The sequence below is a fragment of the Hibiscus syriacus genome, unplaced genomic scaffold (assembly GCF_006381635.1).
Source record: "Hibiscus syriacus cultivar Baekdansim isolate YM2019G1 unplaced genomic scaffold, ASM638163v2 tig00116996_pilon, whole genome shotgun sequence".
Taxonomy (NCBI): domain Eukaryota; kingdom Viridiplantae; phylum Streptophyta; class Magnoliopsida; order Malvales; family Malvaceae; genus Hibiscus; species Hibiscus syriacus.
The window spans coordinates 2,112,172-2,135,704 of NW_024063512.1; the positions used below are offsets into that span (position 1 = coordinate 2,112,172).

Consider the following 23,533-nt stretch of genomic DNA (forward strand, 5'->3'; position numbering starts at 1 on the left):
ATGGAGGTGCGGGGAATCGAACTCCGTGCCTCTCACATGCGAAGCAAGCGCTCTACCATATGAGCTACACCCCCAATGTTGAAAATATTCTTTAACATATTATAAAAAATAAAAATAACTCATTTTGTCATGAACAGGTGATGAAATAAATGAGTAGCATATTTATTACCTTCTCAACATATGAGCCAACCATGCTTTCTATGTCTATCCATTTTCAGTCCTCAATCCAACGAATCATACAATTACATATTCCTCAAATATATAAAGACCATTTACGGTTTTTTAAAATTTAGTTATCATATTAGTATCTTTATTTGAACATTTTGATCAATCTTTAATGCATATTTACTTTTTTTTCATTAATTGTTGATTTGATAGTTATTTAAAAAAGTAAAATTAACTTTGGGTAAACTACATATTTAGTCTCTTAACTATTATTTTAATTATGTTTTTATCATTATATAGATTTTTTTCAAAATCATACATAATGTTTTGGTTTCATTTTGGTCACACGTAAAAATTAACAAAAATATTATTTTTTTTTGGTTTTTTTTCAATGATGGCATGTCATTCATTATTTTATGGTGACACATCAGCATCACCATTATTTTCTTAACAGCAGGTGAATGCAATGAAACCAAAATCTAACATTATTGATGATTTTGAAAAGGAAAAAAAACAACAGTTGGATGACTAAAATGAAACTAAATTGATAATTAGATTACTCAATATGTAATTTAGCCAATACATTTTTGTCCTTCTACAAATTTATAAATTCTATGTTTAAAACGAACCATAAACATTAATAACTGAAAGAATTTATTGTTCATTTTAATAATATTTATTTCTCTTTATAGATGGAAAACTTGAGAAAAGTTGTTCATAAAAAGTTGTTGTTTTTTTCGTATATGGATTTATATATATTTTATTCCATAGTATGTTTTGCATATATGGAGTTTACTTGTAGTAAGACCACCGTGATTTTTGAAGGATAAAGACGTGTGCGCCATTGGCGATGACAGTAAGCAAAGATCGAAAAAAAAATGGAGGTGAGGGGAACCGAACCCCGCGCCTCCAGCATGACAACCGAGCGCTTTACCATATGAGCTACACCCGCCGTGTTAAACTTTTAAGTATTATTTTGTTAACATCTTAGAACCTGAAATCATCATTATACATGATTGTGAGTGGATTCTTTACATGGTCTAAAACAGCATTATCATAAGTAGGGCGTGAAGGATAACTACGCTGACCATATTTCTATTGAGACAAGAACAATTTTCTTCAAAATAAAGGGGTCAATCATTTTCTTATTAACATGTGATCAAATGAGTAGCATATTATAATAGATAAACCAGTCCATAAGATAGTACAGAAACCATCGAAGACAACAGGCTTGTAAGCTGAGAAGGCGTCTATCACAGCAAAGAAATATAAAAACTACAATTTCCAACTTTTTATATGCATTTTTTGAAGTATTAATTTTATACACTTTAATAAGGTTTTATACTATTAAAATTTTAATAATTCAATCATTGAACTCATAATATAATTGTATTTATTATGCATCTAAATTTTTGAATCAATCAAATATATCTTTTATGTTGATATAAAATGATGTATTTATTAAAAAATACCAGGTAAAATTTAAATGAATAGAACATAAAATTCAACGGGTTAAATTGTTACGAAAAAATTTATTTAATATCATGTAAATTTACACATAATCACTCTTGGGTTTAGAGTGCAATGCTTTGAAATCGTCAAAAGAGAATCATAATTTGACTACTTTTTCCTCAAGTAGCATAATGGGTAATGACAGTTGCGTTCATTGCCTGTATACAAAATTAAGGTATTAACACTTACCAAGCGCTCAAAGGGGGAAGTCCTAGGTAGAGATCCAAAGACAAACCACTAGACAAACCTAGTTTAGATATATATATAAGGGAGGAACACGAGTATATACACTCATAGATAGATTAAGAGGAGGCGAGTAAAGCCGATCATTCTCTAAAAACTTTAATTTACCATCTATTTTTGATTATTCTTATATTTTGTATTTATAATCTTTTTTTCACTATTAATTTTTTATAAATTCGTCTCTTTTTAAAATTTTATAAATGTATTCCTTCTAACATGAAATCTTACATAAATATGATTTTAACAAAATTCTTAACGGTATCCTTAAGGATTAAAAGCCCTTAGACGTTAAAGGGTAAGAACATATATCAACTTCAACACGCAGAACCATAAATATGATTTTAACAAAATTCATAACGGTATCCTCAGCTGCTACTTGTCTTTATTTGAACTACTTTCCGACAATATAATGATACCATCTGTCCTAAAATAGGTTGATGGAAATACTTAATTGATGGAAAACTCTGGAATGCATGCCACATATTGAAATGCACCATTAATTTTATAGGGTAAAACTTTTAAATGGTCATGTTAAAATAATCTTTTTAAACATTGAACTTTTAGAACTTATATGATAGGCATTAAATTGACAACTTATATGAGGAGAGTTCTCTCCTCACAGGACAACAGCAGTCAATAAAGCTTTGAAACTACTCTGTTCGGACTAGTTTTGAACATCCAACAGCTTCCTCATCATGCAAAGCTAGTTTATTACAAGACAAACAGGAATCAAACTTCTCATTCTCCACTCATGAACTCGATGAATACAAACTCTAAGAGATCATACAAGACTGGTTCCTACTTCTAATCATATGTACGTCAACAAAAGAACTGTTAGCTCGATCCCAGTCCCGATCTAAGCTGTGTTCAATATGCTACTTCTAACTAATCCATGTTACACGGACTTGGGATGAGTATCAAATACATACACTTTTGTCCGATATTGATATTTTCCATTTCCTTCATCTATTCCGAGGACCGGTTGCCGTTACCAAGAGAACCCGTAAATGATATTACAATGCACTTGGGACTTCTACATCAGAACCTAATTTGCAGTCTGTCTGCAAAGCCGATAACCAAGTGTCCACCTAGGAAAAGATAAAAGAATCAAAGGTTTTTAAAAAATTAAAAAAAAAAAAAAACAATTATATGAATATATATTGAAGTTCTAGTGTAGGTTGTCCAGAATTCAACTTTGCTCCAAGGGTGGGAATAAACATTCTACTTTTTTATGTATGCATATTATGTATGAAAAAACAAGGTATACCTGTACTTTAGAAACATGCGAACACTCGTAACGCAATCCTTGACCAGTTAAGATATAAAAGGCATATTGTGTCCCTTCATCTTCTCTTATAAAGCTTGGCAGAGAACCTACTTCAACAACATCAGACAGAAGTGTGGAATCTTGAGGACTCAAATCTGCAAAGTGAGAAGTTGATCAGAAAGTAGTGTTTATAGTCCCCAGCCTGTGCTGAGTTTATATTCGACCAGCCTATTGTATGAATCCTTCATTGTTAGTGGTCATGTTTGACCAAGTTGAGTTAAGAGTATCTTGAAAGACATTATTTGAGACCTAATGATGCGTTCATTAAAGCTGAGAACAATTAGAAACCACTTGAACATCTTGAATTTGAAATTTCAGCTACTCCTTTGTGTCAATTTCCATATTACATCAACCATGCACCATCATGCATCACTGAATCCGGATGCAACTTGTAATACTAAAAGAAGAAAAAGGGAGAACACATCAGAGGCTGATTACCTGCGGAGAATAAATAGAAGAATATACATTGGCCATGAAGAACAATGAATCTAGGAAGCCAGTCATCAACATCAGTATCATCAACAGGAGCAGGTTCTCCAGGTAAAGCTGTCCACCTCTGCGAATGAAAAGATTCGTAGAAAAATCATTACTCAGAACAGTACCAGTGCATGAACAGAGAGGATGCAGCATAAACAAAATATGACGTAAGATAGGAAAGGGAGCGTATTCATACAGTTCGGACGTACAAATAGCCAGAAAGACGTGCAGACCGCAAAATTTCATCAATATGTTCCAACCTGCATAAAACAGAAATATCAATAAAAGAAATGTAGAAATATTGTGTCTAGAACTCATTACATCAATCCTGCTAGGTATTGTGGATATATCATCTCAGGAAAAAACATAAGTAAACACAGAAACATCAATGGTTCAGGGATCATTATTTTCTAGAAGAACTCCATGTAACTGCCAGTTTCAGAAACAGTAACTCAAAATTCTAGAATCAGGTATAATTCTTTCTTCTATTAATTAAAGGCTCAAACTGTCAAACATCATCTGGCCACTGCGTGAAATTACGATGGACAGTCGGACACACATAATTGGCTCATGGTTCAAAAGTCAAGATTCAACTCCTTACTGAGCTTTCAAGTACGCTTCTCTCTCTTCTATATCGGCAAGTTCTGATCTTAGTGATTCCAACTCCGCAGCAGTCAACTGAACCTGCAAATGAAAATAAAGATTCTGGTGATAAGCAATGCCTGACTATCAATAAAACCAAATGGCAAGATTCAAAGAGGATAGAATATGAACCTTTTCCAGACCATCAGCACCAATCCAAGGCAAGCCTCGTAAACTGAACAGATTCAACATGAATGCAGCCTTCCTAAATTTTCGATGAGACCATAAATTGCTACGGGACCTATCCTAAGGCAGAACCAAAAGACATTGTGATAAGACAAACTAGAAATCCTTAATCTCTTCTCTTTTTGACCTTCAGAAAGTAATACCTCGAAGAATTTCCAGTACTTGGTTGTGCATCAGGTGAACTTCTGTTTTGAAGAGAGTCACCCCTGTGAGGAGTTGAGACTTGAAAATGATCTGGAATCACCTTGATATTCCCAAAACCGTCATCCATAAAGTTACATTCACTGTAGGACGATTTACAAGCTTATTACCCATAAAAACAAATATGGCAGCCGGTTCATAAAGTACAACAAAAACTTAAGAAGATAGAACAAGCTTCCAAGTCCTGAATTTCTGTAAGAAAGTGGAAGGAGTCAGTGCTTTAGTCACCAACTTATTCAGCAGACTTTAAAACAAATGGCAACATTCCAGAGAAGCTGATAAGAGAAAACTTGGTTCCAAATGATAAGCAAATTAATTTCCCAAAGGGGATTGAAGTTCATTCAGAAAAATAAGTGCATGACCTTACAAACATTGAAGACTATACGCTATTAAGATTTCAGGTTCATATGGAAGCACACAACTAAGATATCTAGATGGACATGTTAAAATCAATAAAAAGGTTACAAGATTGGTTCCTTCTTGTCAACTAGCTAATCTGTAGAAAACTACAAGTACAAGTTGTCTACTTAAATGAAAATTAAAAAAAAAAAAGTAGGGAATGTATCAGCCTCATTTATGTGCCGGAAGCACAAAAAATTAAGACTTAAAAATCACAATAATAATCATCAGTTAGACTTATAATATAAATAAAATTGCTTAAAGCTCTACTGTTTCGTAAGCCCTAACCAGAAATTAATTAGCCAACATACTGTATAACAGGGACAAGGTTTCCATGAACAGGAAACAAAAACAAACCATTGAATATCTATCAGTTCTTTATATACATACCAAAAGTGGATCAATTAAACCATAACTAACTGCTCGAACAACCAGAAAAATAATTCCCATGGAAAAAGAAAAACATGATCAACAGCTAAAACGACAACTAAAAGAATAAACCTAGTAAAAACATAATTCAGATTAATCTAAATCCGATCAAAATAAGTAAATAACAAAGGTTGAGCATAGTTTACGGAAACAGTTGATCTCTTGAATCGTAGCAGCAGGGAGAGCAGAAGAAAAAAGAACAAGTTGGACAATGATTTGATTAGCAGATAGACCTTTCCCTTTTTATATTTACCGGTGGAAACAGACAACAAGGATGCAGAAGAAACAGATTTTGAGTTTCACTTTCACCAAAACTGTTTCGACTTTCGACATTTTTCAAACCATCGCCGGTCTGTCGAGTTCTGACCTTTGATCTTACTCCTATATGGAAAAGACCACCACACCCCCACTTTGTTTTCTTTTGAGTGTCTGTTTAAACTCACCAAAATAAATAAATAAAAGTATATTCTTGTAAGGTAGGGTTAGATTAGGATAATGCGGCTGCAATATCATAATTATAATTAAGGTATCACTAAATTAAATTAAAATATTTTTTTATTATTGAAAATTTAAAATATATATTATATTTTATTTTGAGATTTTTTAGATATTTTTATACAATAATTTCAAAAAGTTTATAAAATCATTTTCTAAAAATTTATAATTTATCTTCCTAATAATGCTTTACGGCTGATCTAGTAATGCTTCATTTTCCTAAGAAATTGTACATTTCATGGTAATTATGAAATTAATTCCATGTGCAACATGCCTGGGGTTGGTTGATCTAAGTTTGAAAAAAAATTAGTGTTGTTTCTAACTCGTACCCTTAATGGTCCGTTTCTTCTAATTAGTTAAAACATGTTATAAGGTGAACAGAAATTAAGAGTTGGTGGTCATGAAACGACAATTGAGACATGTATACTGTTTCCTGGAGGACTGAATTCTTCCTCCCTTTCTTCTTCTCCAATGCAATTTCCTCTTCTCTTTCCGTTCCACTATGCTCCGATTTCTCACAGGGCTACCATCGACGGACCTAAAGGCAGCTATAGGCTGAGTCTCATCTTCCTGCAATAGTTAGCAGTCCTTAAACTTTGTATTGTGCAGTGGCTACTATCGATGCTACCCCCGGGTGGCATGATGATGGTTGCAGGTCGAGTTTTATCTCCCTACAACAGTCGCTAGTCAATGGATACATCGCTTTCCGCAATGGCTCGTAGAAAGATTTCCCGACAACAATGCTTGTGACTCGCTTTAGTTTAGGAGCCGTGAGGGAGGAGGAAGTGGTTGGTTATGAAGTGACTAAAACATTGCTTTCAGCTATGACTCGTCTAAAGATTTCCCGACAACAATGCTTAAGACTGGCTTTAGTTTAGGAGCTGCAATGGAGGAGGTGATAGATTATGATGAATGTATAAATATAAAGGACTAAAATCATTATTATTCCAATTAGAAACACCAATTCTGTTATCTCACTATTATTATGCTAAATAGACAGTTTTTATTTTTATTTTAATATTGTATATCTTCGGCACTCGTGTTTCATCTTCTTTCTTATAATAACTGAGAGATAATTTTACCCTTTCAGTCTTGTTCGACCGTTGGACTTATTTTTTAGTGAATGGTGAGAATAAAGTGAATGGAATGTGTAATCACCATTTTTACCTCTCCATTCCAGCATCTCCACGTTGCATTTCCAGCAATTTCCAGCAGCTGCAGCAGCCCCTCCACGCAGCATTTCCAGTAGCTTCCAGCGACAGCTGCCCCTCCACGTTGCAGCTACAAACAGCCTCCAGCAAGCCGGGACAGCAGCCCCTCCACGTCCCAGTTCCAGTGGCTTCCATCACCTCCTTTGGCCAGTGACTCACCGGGTTATCCTCCTTTAACTGGTCCAAAGGGTGTACGAAAAAGCCTATAAAAAAACCCCATCAATGAAGCAAAAGATGGATGGGGCAGAGCAATCAAACAGAAAAAAATAAAATAGAGTGAAGATACCGAGTACCTTCGTCAGAGCATCCAAATCACCGGAAAACCACCAAAAAAACCGAAGGTAAAAATTTAGATCTACGGAGTTTGGGGGTTTTTTCAGAACAAGAGGAAGCCGGAATCGGATTTAGAAATAAAAGAGGATTTTTTTGGTAATTTTGTAAAATTTCGGCCACCGTCGACGGTGGCCGGCGACAGTGACCGACCGGTCACCGGTATTACTCCGGTGAGGGAGCTCTAGAGAGAAGCTAGAGCTTCTCTCTCTAAGAGAGAGAAGCAAATGGAGAGAAATGATAATTTAGGCCTATTTTGGCATATTTATACCCTTACCAAAACGACGTAGTTTTGGTGAGGGCCTCTGTGTAATTTCCCGCATGGGAAAACCATATGCATTATCCTCCTGATTTTATAGACTTATATTTTAGTCACTAAATTAAGTTTTCGAGCATTTTAATTTTGTTCCTGAATTTTATTTTATTATATTTTAGTCCTTTCCCGTAATTATGTAATTTAGGGTAAATAATATATTTAGCCCCTGTAACTTTATTAACTTTTAATTTAATCCCGAATAATTAATATAAGATAAATCATATTGTTAATACTTAGTTTTTATAATATTTTAAATTAGAGCTTTTAATTTTAATATGTTATAATTTAGTCCTTAATTTTAATACTTTCATTTATTTTACAAGTTTTATTACCGTTTATATTTTAATAATATAATTTTATTTTTATTTATTTTAGTCGTTATTTATTTTTATATGTTTATATATTTAATTATTATTGATTATTATTATGTATCATATAAATATATATAATAAATAATATATTTTTTTATTAAAATCCTATATTTCGTAAAATATTTTTAATAATCATATTTTAATATATATATATATATATATTTTTAATATTAAGAAAAAGACTGTCTTAAAACACCTAGAAGTATGTTTTCTGATATTTTTAAATATGATATTTTTAAATTATATATTAATTGTTTTAATTATTTATTTATTTTTTAATATCAAAGAAAAGAGCTGTCTTAAGGCACCTAGAAGTCATTTTCTGATATTTCTAAATAAATAAATATCTTAATGTATAAATTAATAGATTTTCTTAAAAATAAGTTTGAAATAACAGAATTATTAATTAAATATATTTTGAATTTTTAATTTTTAATAATAGAGAGAATTTATATTAAAAAGTACCAATTTTGGGCGTTGTAGGGGTGCTAATCCTTCCCTAAACGTAACCGACCACGAATCCCTTTTTATTATTAAAAAGAACGAATTTTTGGTTAAAACGCATATCAATTTATCTTTTAATTGATGTTTTCTTAAAAACTCTTTTAAAAGATATTTTTAGGTATTCAACCTACCTGACCCAAAAGGCCGATGGCGACTCCCAAATTATTTTCAAAACCATTTATTCACATCACTTTTCCAGTCAAGTAAATATTTCGTGCCCGGACGAAAACCGGTTACGACAGCTTGGCGACTCCACTGGGGAAGCTAGTCAAACTTTAAAATCAATTATAAATTGTCTCTATTAATTAAAAATTAAAAATTCATATATTTAATTTTAATTCTTTCTTTTCAAAATTTTTATATATACTTATTATTTTCATAATATTTATATGTATATATATTTTTTAATGTTTCATTTTATTTTTCAAGTATTTTATTTCATTATTTATTTTTCTATCAAAGGTTTGAACATTTCTCCTCACACACAACACTTGCATTGCATAAACATAATCTCTATAATTGAGATTTATCCCTTTTAAGTGGGAGTGAAAGCGACGTCTTCGTGAGAATTTATTCTCCGTGTCAGACCTAGCAAGTAACTTTCGGGGTTCATATGCTCTATGTCTTCGTGAGAATTTATTCTCCGTGTTAGTCATAGAAAAATGTATCCCCTCGAATTGAACTCGGTCCGTTTAAGTCTGTAATGGACTAGGATTGAGGGTTTGATAGCCCAAGGGGGCATCAACAAGGACAGTTCGAGTACCTTTACTCTTAGAACTGAAAACCTGCATATAATAAACCCTAGAAACTCTCCCGATCTGAAACCATGCCGAAATTTTGTCAGTAGGTATACACAAAGGAGAAATAAGCTCTAGCTTTTAATTTATTTTATTTCATTTTCCTGAATAAATGCATGCGAACTAGAAATCGTGCGGTTAAGTTAAATTTTCCAAACAAATCATGGAACTAGAAAACATGAGGTTAAGATTTATACATTGATAAATAGATTTTTTAGTTGGTACTAACTATTCTATTTTTTTTCATGCATATTACATTGCTCTAATATGTTCATATTGATTTCTTTTGTTTGCATTACATGATCATGGCATAACCAAAAGGTGTTGGCTTGAAAGACTGTTCATCATATTGGAAAGAAATCGTAAATGGACAAAAAGTTTTATGATCAAACAAAATATGATACGACCAAGGAAAGACATCCTGAAGAAACTACGAGGATCAAGGGAAGTTCTGCACACAGAGAACCGGTTATATTAATACCAAAAGTAATCCATAAAGATTCTGCCAGATTGATACCAAAAGCAGTATATGGTAAGAGTATCAGTCGGGACATTCAGAGTAGTGGAGATTTTTATGAAGCTCAAGCATGTTATTTGAAGGACTTGAACGACCAAAACGAGAAATTGAGCACAGAAATGAAAACCATGCATGAAGATTTTCAGAAGATCAGTCAAACCTTTCAAAATGCTGGCCTAGAAAGTACCCCAAAAGAATGGATAACAGGGGTCACCAAGCTGAAAAAGAACTGCAACATATATGAAGATCTTGTTCAAGAACTTCTTGGACAGAAAAGATCTCTTACAAGGGAAAATGAGCAACTCCGAGAAGTGACACAGAAAATGAAAGAGAATGTCATGGAAGAGGTTGCAGTCCAGACAAACAATATGTCCCTTAAGTTGATAGACTAATTTGGCTTTGGAGAAGTTAGGAATGAAATATATCCCTATATGTAAAGTTTTGTTTGATGTACCGAAACTTTTGCGTTCAATGAAATCTGTTCTAAGATGATCACTCTTGAGTAACACCTTTTCATACATGCATTTGTATTTTGCATTTGTACATTTTTACGTTTGTATTTACATTTACTTTTTTAAATTTACATCATGCATTAAAACATATTTAATTAAATAATAATGTTTATTTATTTTCAATATCAAAGAAAAGGGCAATCTTAATATAACTGGATGTCCTATTCTGGTATTTTAAATAATTTACATTTACATTTTTACATTTGCGTATTTACATTTGGCATCTTTGCATTTGTATTGCACAATTTGTATTCTTATTATTACATTCACATATTTACATTTGCATTTGACATCTTTGCATTTTTTATGTCATAATACATTAAAACATTCATTCATTAAAATAAGGATTTCAAACGAAGTGATATTGGTTTTTCCTTGAAGCAAGAACGCTCAGCACGACACAAGAAAAATGTCTAAAGAAACTTAAGATAGGCTAGCCAAATTTGAGATAAAGCAGAAAGAAATACAAGAGGAATTGAGGAGCAAGTTGGCACAAATCGAAGCTAATTCTCAGATCGATTTACTGAACAATATGAAAGAAATGATTGATAAGCATTTGACTGCTGGAAAGAGTCTTGTTGAAAACCCCACAAATTCTTTGGGTGTTACACCTGTTCATATTCCTGAGTTCACCTCTGTACCCTAGGAAATTCAATCACCGATTTACTTCGCTGTTAAGAACTCACCATATCAAGCTGGAGCATCGTTCCCCACTGATTGTCCTACTACTTCTGAGTTGAAGCATGATGAATTTTGTATTAGTAATAAGGTCCTTGACCTAAACAAATCAGTTGAGAAGGAAAAATTCACTCAACAACTGGAAAATATAGAAGAGGTGATAAAATCTATAGAGACAGTTGAGTCATTTTATGGGTTTGATGCCAAAGAACTAAGTTTGGTCCCTGGCCTGGTTATTCCACCAAAGTTCAAGGTTCCAGATTTTGAGAAGTATAATGGGACCACATGCCCTTCATATCTTATCACTATGTATTGTCGTCGTATGGCTGGCTATGTAGAGAATGAAAAGTTGTTGATCCACTATTTCCAAGACAGTTTATCTGGGTCTGCATCCAGATGGTATAATCAGCTAAAACGTACTCAAATACGTTCTTGGAGGGATTTAGCTCAAGTTTTTTTGGGTCAGTACAAACACATGACTGATATAGCCCCTGATCGAACAATGTTGTAAAGCATGAATATGAAGTGCAATGAAAGCTTTCAACAATATTCACAACGATGGAAAGACGTTGCTTCTCAAGTACATCCACAATTGACTGAAAAAGAGTTCACTACTTTGTTCATTAGCACATTAAAATTTCCTTATGTTAATCACATGATAGGGGTTGTCACTAATAATTTCTCTGACATCATCATAAGTTGAGAAATCATCGAAATGGCTATCAAGAATGGCAAGATAAGAGGCTCTGATAATACTAAAGTCAAGAAAGAAGCTGGGGTTAATACAATGAGGTCTTATTCAGTTAAACATGGTGCCAAACCTTATAGAGTGATCAAGAAGAAAAAGAATGTGCAGGGATTTCAATTTCCTCCCTTCCACTGTTCGAGTGAAAAATTGCATCCAAAAATGCTCTCAGCCAGATCAATTACTCCACAACTTGATCAATCACAATGGCCTCCAAATGAGAATTGGACCTATAAGGAAGTTCCTTGGATAAATCAGACTAGAATTCCAAATTGTTCAGCTAAGGTTACTGGTAACCTTAAGGGAAATTTCCAAGACCCTTTAGAGCAAGCAATTCAAAACTGCAAGATAAAAGAAGGGGTTAAGGTTCAATGTTCAGAAACCATTGTTGCAACAGAAACTAATGTAACCAAATCCTACGAAGAATATCAGGCACAAGAAAATGGGAAAAGAAATCAAAAGGCTCCCATGGATGTAATTCGAGATTGGCCTATAGGTCTAAGAAAGAATGAGGCAGATATAACACAGAAGACACCTCAGATACCTATATCAGATTTTTTGAAAACCAGTAAGGCAAGGGGAAACTTAAGGAGTTTGGTTAATACTACCCCAGTTATAGCTGAAATGAGCATTCAGAACCCCCTCAATAACATGAGAGCATTCATTCGTTCAGAACGATCAAAGAAAGTGATAGCCTCGCGAGCAAGAAAAACTCTAAAGGTGTTTCAAGAATCTATCTCAGACCTGTACCCTCATTTGGTTAAAGGTCAATACATTACACCAAGATTGGTGAAGGTGTCACCAAGGCCTTATGCTCATTGCTATGATCAAAATAGCTTCTGTAATTTTCACTTGGGAGTATCTAGACATTCAATAGGGAATTGTTGGTCACTGTTAAAGGAAATAGAGACGCTCGTCGATAAGGGAGTCTTGACACAAGAAATGATCAAGAAATGGGGAGCAAATAAGGATAAAAATCCTGGGCCAAGTACATACCCAACAATAGAGGAGTGATGAGTCATGATAAATAAATAAGTGGAAGTGTTATCTACCACTATAGTACTTTTCTATTTTCAGCATCTTGTTTGAATTTTTTTTGTTTCTTTCTCCGCCTTTTGTGCAAAAAATAAATTGTGTTGCTTTTATGGTTATGAGAAAAGAATCAAGTTTTAATCTTGAGATTATTGAGTATCGAGTATATTAAATATTCTTTTAAATTTGCAAGAGTTATAGATCTATTGGCAAGTGATAAAATTATATCTTCCATATCCCATCCAACACTAATTACTCGACCTTTACCAAAACCAAATCCTGACACTACATTTATCTGAGAGTCTGAAGAAATGTCTCTACCTGTTTTTGAGACACAAACTCTAGATGTTTACCTTCTCGGGTAGAGTCGATTGATTGATGATACTACCTTCCACCATATACATGACTTTATAAGTCACACATTTGTCATTCTAAATACAAAACCATCCAAGCAAAAAAACCTCAAAAGAACCAAACTTTCAATTATCTGTGAATCTTACTGCAAGAAGAGACGAGATGAAGCATCATGGACCAACTTATTGAAGATGATTTCGAGTGATTGGGGCATACTTAAAGAAGAAGGGAAGAGTGATTGATTGAAATAAATATATCATGCATTAATTACATTTTTCATGTAAGTAAAGTTAATCTTGAATATTCATCCCCCTGGAGATACCTCTTTTTAAAAGGACTTCTATGTATGAGATGACTAAACTTCGCGCACAGATCAAGCATGCCAACTCAGTGACATATCGCCCAAAGATGAATGGGGAATTTGCAGGAGCAAATAAGAACCTTAAGAGTATCATTACAAAGACCACTAAAGCTTACAAGATTTGGCACGAGAAGCCACCTTTTGCCTTATATACATATTGAATTATTGTGCGAACATTTATTGGGGAAACACCTTATTGTTTAGTCTATGGGATGGTAGCAGTATTACCAATTGAAGTTGAGATCCCATTATTTTGTATCCTCAAGGAGGAAAAATTGGAGAAGACTGAATGTATCCAATTTCGATTTGATCAATTAAACCTTATTGATAAGAACCAATTGAAAGTTATCTGCCATGGGCAGATGTATCAGAAATAGACGATGAAAGGTCACGAACAGAAATCCGAGAGAGTTCCAAAAAGGTGATCTAATGCTGAAAATGATCTTGCTTATACATAAAGATTTCCATGGGAAATGAATGCCTAATTGGGAAGGGACCTATCCAGTAAAAAAAACAAAAGACCTTTTCCGGAGAAGTGTTGATCTTGGCAAAAATGGATGGGAAAGTTCTGAAAACCTAAATAAACTCAGATTCTGTCAAGAGATATTATGCTTAAGAGAAAAATGACAAAAGGAAAAGGAGACGTCCAAAGCAATTGAAGTATTAGACTCATCCAGCAAAAAAAAAAAACTGAAATTTTTTTTTGAATCAAGATGGGTGACTCATGAAGCCTCAAGTTACAAGATGGATCAAAGATCCATATTCAACAAGAAGAGCAAGAAATGCTGGAAAATGGAATGAATCCAAATTTGGCAGTTTAGAGGGATCCAGATGATGGAAAAATTCCCAACAAAGCAGATCCAAGTTAAGCAAGGCAAGGTGAAGGCATCAGAATGAATTGATCATTGGTTTGATTACCTTTAAACACTTATTTGGGCCTTTTTATCCATTTCTTTCATAACCATAAGCCAAGGCCTACGTTACGTACCTGAAAAGTCCATTTTAATCATACATGGATTTATAAGTAAAAGAGAATATCTTCAGAATTCATTCCGCCTCTCAAGATTGATTTTTATTTGTAAAAATTGATTTTTAAAATCTTTAATGAATGATATGAAAAATGATAAAGGGGGGTTCAAGATGTAAATTTGTAAATAAACATCTTAGAACCAAAGGAGGATTCGAGTTGAAAACCTAAAAAGGCGACTCGAATAATGAATGGTGCAACAATGACATAAGAGACGATCTTAAGCTCTTAATAAAGCACCGCACATCCCAAAGATGTTCCTGAGAGTATGGAAACAAGAAGCATTTCTACAAAAATGAGCATAACAACCATTTCTTCAAGTTAGTGAAAGCCTAAAGCAACATACTGAACCAACTTGAAAGAACCTACTTTACCAAAATCAACCTACACCTCAAATCAGTCAATAATTTTGACACTTGCCATAGGACTATGATTTTTGAATGATTTAAAAGTATAGTTGATTTATTTGATATTCATTAAACTCATTGTTTATGATTTGATTATATTGTGAACCTGAAAGGGGTAATACTTTGCAAAATTCTTTCATTCTTCATTAAAGAAATGAGAAAAAACATTTTCAAACAGGACAGCCTCAAATGAGGAAGATCCTTAAAGCAACTGTTGCTTATTCTACCTCTGTTGTAGAAAAAGAATGAACGAGGTCAGAATAATGAAGCACTTCATATTTTTAAAAGGAAAGTGGTCCAAGAAGCCAGAAAGTCTGGAGAATTGAACTTGTGACACTCTCCTATGACATTATTAGCAGCTCATCAAGAAAGATTATCGTTTATCTCATGCTGAGGGCGATAAGCATCACCAGACATATTATTTTCCCCAACCATCAATTTATGTTCTCTAGAAGATTGCATCATAGAGCCATGAACAAGTCACTACCTGCACTATGGTTATACCGTGATGCTGGCTCAAGTCTTGATATATCATTGCTACTTCTTCTATGCCGATCAATTTCTTTGTCAAGATAATATCCATTATGTCCTTCAGAAGATTGCTGAATTTGAACTTGAGGACTTATGGCACAAAATAAGACATTGGAACATAATCTACCCTTATAGGCCTTTTATATAGGGTAACATTGGTTACAGGATTCCAAAAAGTTGAAGATGACCAGTTTTACTGTCAACTAAACGTTTCATGATTCGAAAAGAGTGGAATATATTGGAGCAGCAGAAGAGACAGCTGTCGTAGCAGTCATTGCAAGAAAATGCACTAACAAAAATCTTCTATTTCATCCTGATGATGTTTATTTCTTCCAGTAAGGTTGTTACGCTGGATGCCATCGACAACAAGGTCGAATCCACCAAATCTACTCATCAATTGCTCCAATCGATCATCATTCAGTTCTTGCACATCTGTTTTCAAAGGTATGCCAAGACAGTAGAAGGCGACATCTGCATCACTGATCCCAGAAAAAAGAGACAGGACATTGATATCACCAGAGAATATGTCTCTACAGATCCTTGTGTATGGTTTTTAGGGAAACCTAGAAGCATTTCCACCTCATCAGATTCAAGTGGAACAATTTTATTCTTTTTAACCCATACCAGATTCCATTTTCAGCACTCATCAAGAACATACTTCTGGACACTCGAAGGTGGCTCATTGTCATAAGCTTCAAGAGCCTTATAGATCCTTTCTGTCAATTTGGCACTTCCTGTACATGTTTATAAACAGTTCAACTTTGTTCTTGGATCCCAGGAAGGCCATTATTTCTTTGTCAATGGAAAAGCATCAGCACATGGAGGAAGCAGAATAAGAGAAAATCTATTCTCAATTGGCAGAATTATGAATATAGCCCTTTTCAGTGTAGTAGCATGAAAATGCTTCGAATCTACAAATTCTGGCTCTACATCGAATAAGTACTGTGATATTCCAGTCCAAACATTAACTGGAGCAAGTGCCATGTGCTCATAGTAGAAATAAGAAGACTCAATAGCATCTTCTGGAAGTGTTCTTTGAGTTATCTGATCTGGTTTGGTATGAACCCCAAAAACCAATCATTGGATTTTAAAGATGAATTTGCTCATAGTAGAATAAGAAGACTCATAGCATCTTCTGGAAGTGTTCTTTGAGTTATCTGATCTGGTTTGGTATGAACCCCAAAACCAATCATTGGATTAAAAGATGAATTTGCTCATAGTAGAAATAAGGAGACCCAATAGCATCTTCTGGAAGTGTTCTTTGAGTTATCTGATCTGATTCGGTAGGAACCCCAGAACCGATCATTGGAATTGAAAGATGAACTGCATGATCATCTTCATTAAGAAGCTTCTTTTCAAGCTTCCTCTGCTTCTTCCTTTTCCACAATCATAGCCGAAGTTTCGCCTTTGCTTGTAATTGGGATCATTGCATAATGACTTCCTATCTTCTACCATAAGAAGTGCATCAGTAACCTTAGCCATTTGATCAGCACATATAAAATCTGTCAATTCTGCAATTGATGAATCTGAACCACATCTCTCCATGGTTATTGAAGCCTCAACCTCTGAGAATCCCATTTTTGTCAAGTATAACAGTTTACTCTCTCATCAGAATAAGAATTCATGATTTCCTCGATATCAGAAGAACTATCAATATCTGTGAATCATCCTGAAAGATCGTTCATAATCAGATGAGTTGTTATCAGGATCAACATGTTGCATGGGTGCGGATTTTTGATGAGCTGTACCATTGTATATGTAGTCTTGCCATTGCATCAGATTACTGTTTGCATAATTGGTTTCTCTCCCACAGAAAAGTATATTTCAGAGATGGCCTTCACTGAAAGATGATAAGCCACTGTGTCAGCCTGAAACGGATTACCAAGCTATTTTTACTACTCTATCCGACTAAATCCCTCCAGATACAGAAAATGGTCACCTCATTCAGAAGACACATATCTCAGACGTTTCTGTCAGAATGATTGAGTACTTCTTAAGTTTGTGACAATATCAAGAGAATTTCTCCAGTTACTTGACAATATTATTGTTTAGTGACACAGAGTATTCCACCACAGTGTATTGTCAAAATTGAACCTTGTAGGGATCATGATATTCAAGTCAAACAGACGTCGAGAGTAAACCAGAAATAGAAAATTGAGGCATCTAGAAAGCTCAATTTAGACAGATCTAGAGGGACATATTGAAGGCCAATTTCTACCAGAAATAGAATATTGGGGCATTTTGAAGGCTCACAGCAATATGAATATTTGGGTATTTTTGGAGGCTCATCTCAACAAGAAGTAATGTTGAGCACACTTTTAACATCTGTATCAGCAAATGTTGGGGCATTTTAAAGGTTCCTTCAGACAGATCCATGTGGGCATTTTGAAGGCTCAGATTAACAAGAAGCAAATATCGGGGCATGTTGAAAGCCCATTTCAATCAGAATTAGGACTGTTGATGCATTTTTGAACGATCGTATCAGCAACTGTTGGGGCATGCTGAAGGCCCACATCATCATCTGTTAAGATCATTGACTTGAACAGATATTTCCAATGAGACAGAAGGTATGAAGAATGAAAATGGTGAAACAATGACAATGAAGCTGACTATACATAATTGCTTCGTTCATCAGGCAGTTACATTATGATCATGTTGTTGAAAAAATATCTACTCAGCAAATATGTTTTCAAATACCCAATCTTCTTAACCATGTGTCACATGATAGCGTGTTCCTTATTAAGCTACATCACAATCGCATGAATAAAGATGGTCCCTTTGTAGACCATTCGATCCAAGGATCAGTTCCTCGAGACCTCGAAATCTGAATTTGGCCTTTTGTGTGTCGGTGATAATTGAAAATATTTCTTTGAGATTTCTGTCAGTTAGTTTCAACCATACTGTTGAGGTTACAAAGTTGTTTTCACATCAGTTTTGTTTACTTGTGACATTGAAGAAAGAGCTCATGTATATTGCTCTTTCCCGACTGGGGTTATCATTGCCAGCTAGACTGAACCGAATTTTCATCTATTTGATTTATCATGTGCGTTTCATCCCCAGCAACAAGAATTTCATGAACCTTTTTCTATACATGGATCCTACAGTTGATGTGTTTCTACTTCCTACAATTCTCATTATGAAAGAAAGCATGATCAGTATCACATTTGTCTTTGCCCGAGATGATATCAAGATCAGTTAGTGTCTCCTATTCAATTCAACACTAGCATATCTTGTGAATTTGACCAACTTTTTGGTCATATCAGCATCTCATTTGTATTCCTATTAAGTTTTGTTCTCAAGTGGTCTTGTGACGTCATTCAAAAGCTTTGAACACTAGGCAAAGAACTTCAATGATTGAGAACATCTGAGCAGAAACTACAGGAAAGGATGAATGTGTCGTCAAATGTTTTACGAACATCTGAGCAGAAGCCACAGGAAAGGATGAATGCGCCGTCAAATGTTTTACGAACCTGCTATTCTGATGTTGAACCAATGTTACGATCATATGGTTTCCATTTATTGATCAAGTTTGTCTTCTTCCACCCCAAGATTAGAAGTGAGATATAATGAAGATTTCTTTCCATAGATGGGAAGCAGAAATTTTAACAACAAGAAACTAGTGGCACCAACTAAGGTTGAACGATAGGTTGTTGTTAAACATCTCGACATGATATGGTCCAAGTTGCCGTATTCGAGATTGGATTAGATGTGGAGACATGAAAGGAATTAAGATAAATCCTCCTTGTGATATGTTTCAAGAGTCAAATCAGAACAGACTCTACTCTCCTAATTAATCCCTGCTGAGTCAAACATATCTACATCTACATTCTTCAAAGATGATAAATTCTCTCTTCAAAGATGATAGATTCCCTTTTTAAAGATGACAGATTCTCTTTTCAAAGATGAAAGCTTTATCAGATTTCTGCACAACTCCAAGCAAAGAAAGTTGGTTTTATCCAAGACAAAATGGGGCATCAAGGTCATAGTTCTGACTACGACAAGAGTTCCACAAATGAAACAATTCTTCTGAGACTTTCATGAAGGAAAGAAGACATAAAGATACAAGTTGATCAGATGGTTCTTCAGAAATGCAAGCTTGATAGCATAAGTTGCTACACTGATATCCAGAGGTGACCCTGACAATAAATGATGAAGTGGAGGAAAACCAAGTTCACCATTTTGAAGTCAAATGAAGATTGCATCAATATTCATGCATCATATTTAGGCATTTGCAAAAATAGGTGCATTTTCATTCATTTTATCCATGTTGAATTTTGACAGGAATTTCAAAGATTTTAGCAAAGATTTAAATCCATCATTCAATGGATCAGCGTTACCAGTTCAAGTTCATAATGAGAAGAACTCATCTGAAGAATAAAGAAGAAGTTCATAATGAGAAGAACTTGTTCAACTTTTCGCTTGAATTCATCATTCGATGGATCAACTTTTCCAGAGAAAGTTCATAATGAGAAGAACTCATCTGAATAAGGAAGAAGAAGTTCATAATGAGAAGAACTTGTTTAACTTTTCGCTTGAATTCATCATTCGATGGATCAACTTTTCCAGAGAAAGTTCATAATGAGAAGAACTCATCTGAAGAAGGAAGAAGAAGTTCATAATGAGAAGAACTTGTTCAACCTTTTGCTTGAATTCATCATTCGATGGATCAACATTGCCAGGTAGAGTTCATAATGAGAAGAACTCATCTGAAGAAAGAAGAAGAAGTTCATAATAAGAAGAACTTGTTAAACCTTTTGCTCGACTCTATCCCAGAAGGAAATAAATCAGCATCAACATTTCCAGAGAAAGTTCATAATGAGAAGAACTCATCTGAAGAGGAAGAAGAAGTTCATAATGAGAAGAGCTTGTTCAACCTTTTGCTCGACTCTATCGCAGAAGGAGATAGATCAGCATCAATTTTTCAGAGAAAGTTCATAATGAGAAGAACTCATCTGAAGAAGGAAGAAGAAGTTCATAATGAGAAGAGCTTGTTCAACCTTTGTTTGATTCTATCACAGAATGAGATAGATCAGTATCAACATTTCCATAAAAAGTTCATAATAAGAAGAACTTATCTGAAGAAGGAAGAGAATTTGTTCAACTTTTTGCTAGATTACATCACAGAAGAAGATAAATTGTCATCCCCAGCGAAAAAGTTCATAATGAGAAGAACTCATCTGAAGAAGAAGAAGTTCGTAATGAGAAGAACTTATTCAACACTTTGCATGAATCTATCACAGAAGGAGATAGATCAGCACCAACATTGCCAGAATGAGATAAATTGTCAATCCCAGTGGAAGAATTCATAATGAGAAGAATTCGTCCTAAGTGAGCAAAAAGTTCATAAGGAGAAGAACTTATAGCTCAGAAGTTTAAACATTTCAAGCTAAAAATGGTGTTTTATGTCTTTGCTCCATTCCTGTTCCACAGCAACGAGCAAAGAGGGGCAGTTGTAATCACCATTTTTACCTCTCCATTCCAGCATCTCCACGTTGCATTTCCAGCAATTTCCAGCAGCTGCAGCAGCCCCTCCACGCAGCATTTCCAGTAGCTTCCAGCGACAGCTGCCCCTCCACGTTGCAGCTACAAACAGCCTCCAGCAAGCCGGGACAGCAGCCCCTCCACGTCCCAGTTCCAGTGGCTTCCATCACCTCTTTTGGCCAGTGACTCACCGGGTTATCCTCCTTTAACTGGTCCAAAGGGTGTACGAAAAAGCCTATAAAAAACCCCCATCAATGAAGCAAAAGATGGATGGGGCAGAGCAATCAAACAGAAAAAAATAAAATAGAGTGAAGATACCGAGTACCTTCGTCGGAGCATCCAAATCACCGGAAAACCACCAAAAAAACCGAAGGTAAAAATTTAGATCTACGGAGTTTGGGGGTTTTTTTAGAACAAGAGGAAGCCGGAATCGGATTTAGAAATAAAAGCGAATTTTTTGGGTAATTTTGTAAAATTTCGGCCACCGTGGACGGTGGCCGGCGACAGTGACCGATCGGTCACCGGTATTACTCCGGTGAGGGAGCTCTAGAGAGAAGCTAGAGCTTCTCTCTCTAAGAGAGAGAAGCAAATGGAGAGAAATGATAATTTAGGCCTATTTATACCCTTACCAAAACGACGTAGTTTTGGTGAGGGCCTCTGTGTAATTTCCCGCATGGGAAAACCATATGCATTATCCTCCTGATTTTATAGACTTATATTTTAGTCACTAAATTAAGTTTTCGAGCATTTTAATTTTGTTCCTGAATTTTATTTTATTATATTTTAGTCCTTTCCCATAATTATGTAATTTAGGGTAAATAATATATTTAGCCCCTGTAACTTTATTAATTTTTAATTTAATCCCGAATAATTAATATAAGATAAATCATATTGTTAATACTTAGCTTTTATAATATTTTAAATTAGAGCTTTTAATTTTAATATGTTATAATTTAGTCCTTAATTTTAATACTTTCATTTATTTTACAAGTTTTATTACCGTTTATATTTTAATAATATAATTTTATTTTTATTTATTTTAGTCGTTATTTATTTTTATATGTTTATATATTTAATTATTATTGATTATTATTATGTATCATATAAATATATATAATAAATAATATCTTTTTTATTAAAATCCTATATTTCGTAAAATATTTTTAATAATCATATTTTAATATATATTTATTTTTTTTAATATTAAGAAAAAGACTGTCTTAAAACACCTAGAAGTCTGTTTTCTGATATTTTCAAATATGATATTTTTAAATTATATATTAATTGTTTTAATTATTTATTTATTTTTTAATATCAAAGAAAAGAGCTGTCTTAAGGCACCTAGAAGTCATTTTCTGATATTTCTAAATAAATAAATATCTTAATGTATAAATTAATAGATTTTCTTAAAAATAAGTTTGAAATAACAGAATTATTAATTAAATATATTCTTAATTTTTAATTTTTAATAATAGAGACAATTTATATTAAAAAGTACCAATTTTGGGTGTTGTAGGGGTGCTAATCCTTCCCTAAACGTAACCGACCACGAATCCCTTTTTATTATTAAAAAAAACGAATTTTTGGTTAAAACGCAGATCAATTTATCTTTTAATTGATGTTTTCTTAAAAACTCTTTTAAAATATATTTTTTAGGTATTCGACCTACCTGACCCAAAAGGCCGATGGCGACTCCCAAATTATTTTCAAAACCATTTATTCACATCACTTTTCCAGTCAAGTAAATATTTCGTGCCCGGACGAAAACCGGTTACGACAGAATGCAAACAGCAAGGGGTAAGAAAGATGAACAATATATGTTCGGTCCACCGTTGGACCATTCAAGTATAAATTGAGGTTGTTTGCACTGGTTGACTCCTAAATCTGGACCGTCCATTACGGGATGGTTCGTTATTTGCATTCCCAGAGGTGAAACAGCCTACAGATTTCTATACCATGTTTGAGGGACTATGCAACGGAGAAACAAGGATAGAAGTTGAGATTAAGAGAAACGTTTAAGTTTTAAAAAAGGGAAGCACAGCAATCTCAGTTCCTGAAGTTGTCAAAAACGAAATTATGGGGCTACGCTCACCAGAGGATTTTCGGGTGCTGAAAAGGGGTTAAAGTCCATCGACGAAAAGCCACCCCTATTGCTACGATTTCTGCCACAGAGAAACCGAAACTGCGACTGTTGACGCCTGGATTGATGGCAATTGTGAATGATCCTAATCACCCGTCTCATATGTACTGCAGCAGATCTCATGGAGAGGTTCACAATTAGCC

General features: G+C 34.2%; 1 protein-coding gene and 1 long non-coding RNA gene across 3 annotated transcripts; one reads left to right on the forward strand and one right to left on the reverse strand.

Moving 5' to 3' along the window:
• The first annotated feature begins 1 nt into the window (after position 1).
• LOC120193527 lies at positions 2-21,802 on the forward strand. The gene is made up of 3 exons (XR_005522864.1): positions 2-77; positions 17,461-17,467; positions 21,791-21,802. It is a non-coding gene; the product is annotated as an uncharacterized LOC120193527 (long non-coding RNA).
• LOC120193526 lies at positions 2,583-5,867 on the reverse strand. 2 transcript variants are annotated; one of them, XM_039196011.1, is made up of 8 exons: positions 5,729-5,867; positions 4,696-4,864; positions 4,499-4,607; positions 4,326-4,408; positions 3,921-3,984; positions 3,686-3,803; positions 3,188-3,342; positions 2,583-3,008 (listed from the first exon to the last, which is right to left on the reverse strand). In XM_039196011.1, exons 2-8 carry the CDS (start codon positions 4,821-4,823, stop codon positions 2,934-2,936), a joined length of 732 nt encoding a protein of 243 aa, XP_039051942.1. In that variant the 5' UTR covers positions 4,824-4,864; positions 5,729-5,867; the 3' UTR covers positions 2,583-2,933. The 2 variants fall into 2 exon arrangements, with proteins under 2 accessions (XP_039051942.1, XP_039051943.1); XM_039196012.1 differs by lacking the exon at positions 5,729-5,867 and having other exon boundaries at positions 4,499-4,612; positions 4,696-4,838.
• Positions 21,803-23,533: the final 1,731 nt, after the last annotated feature.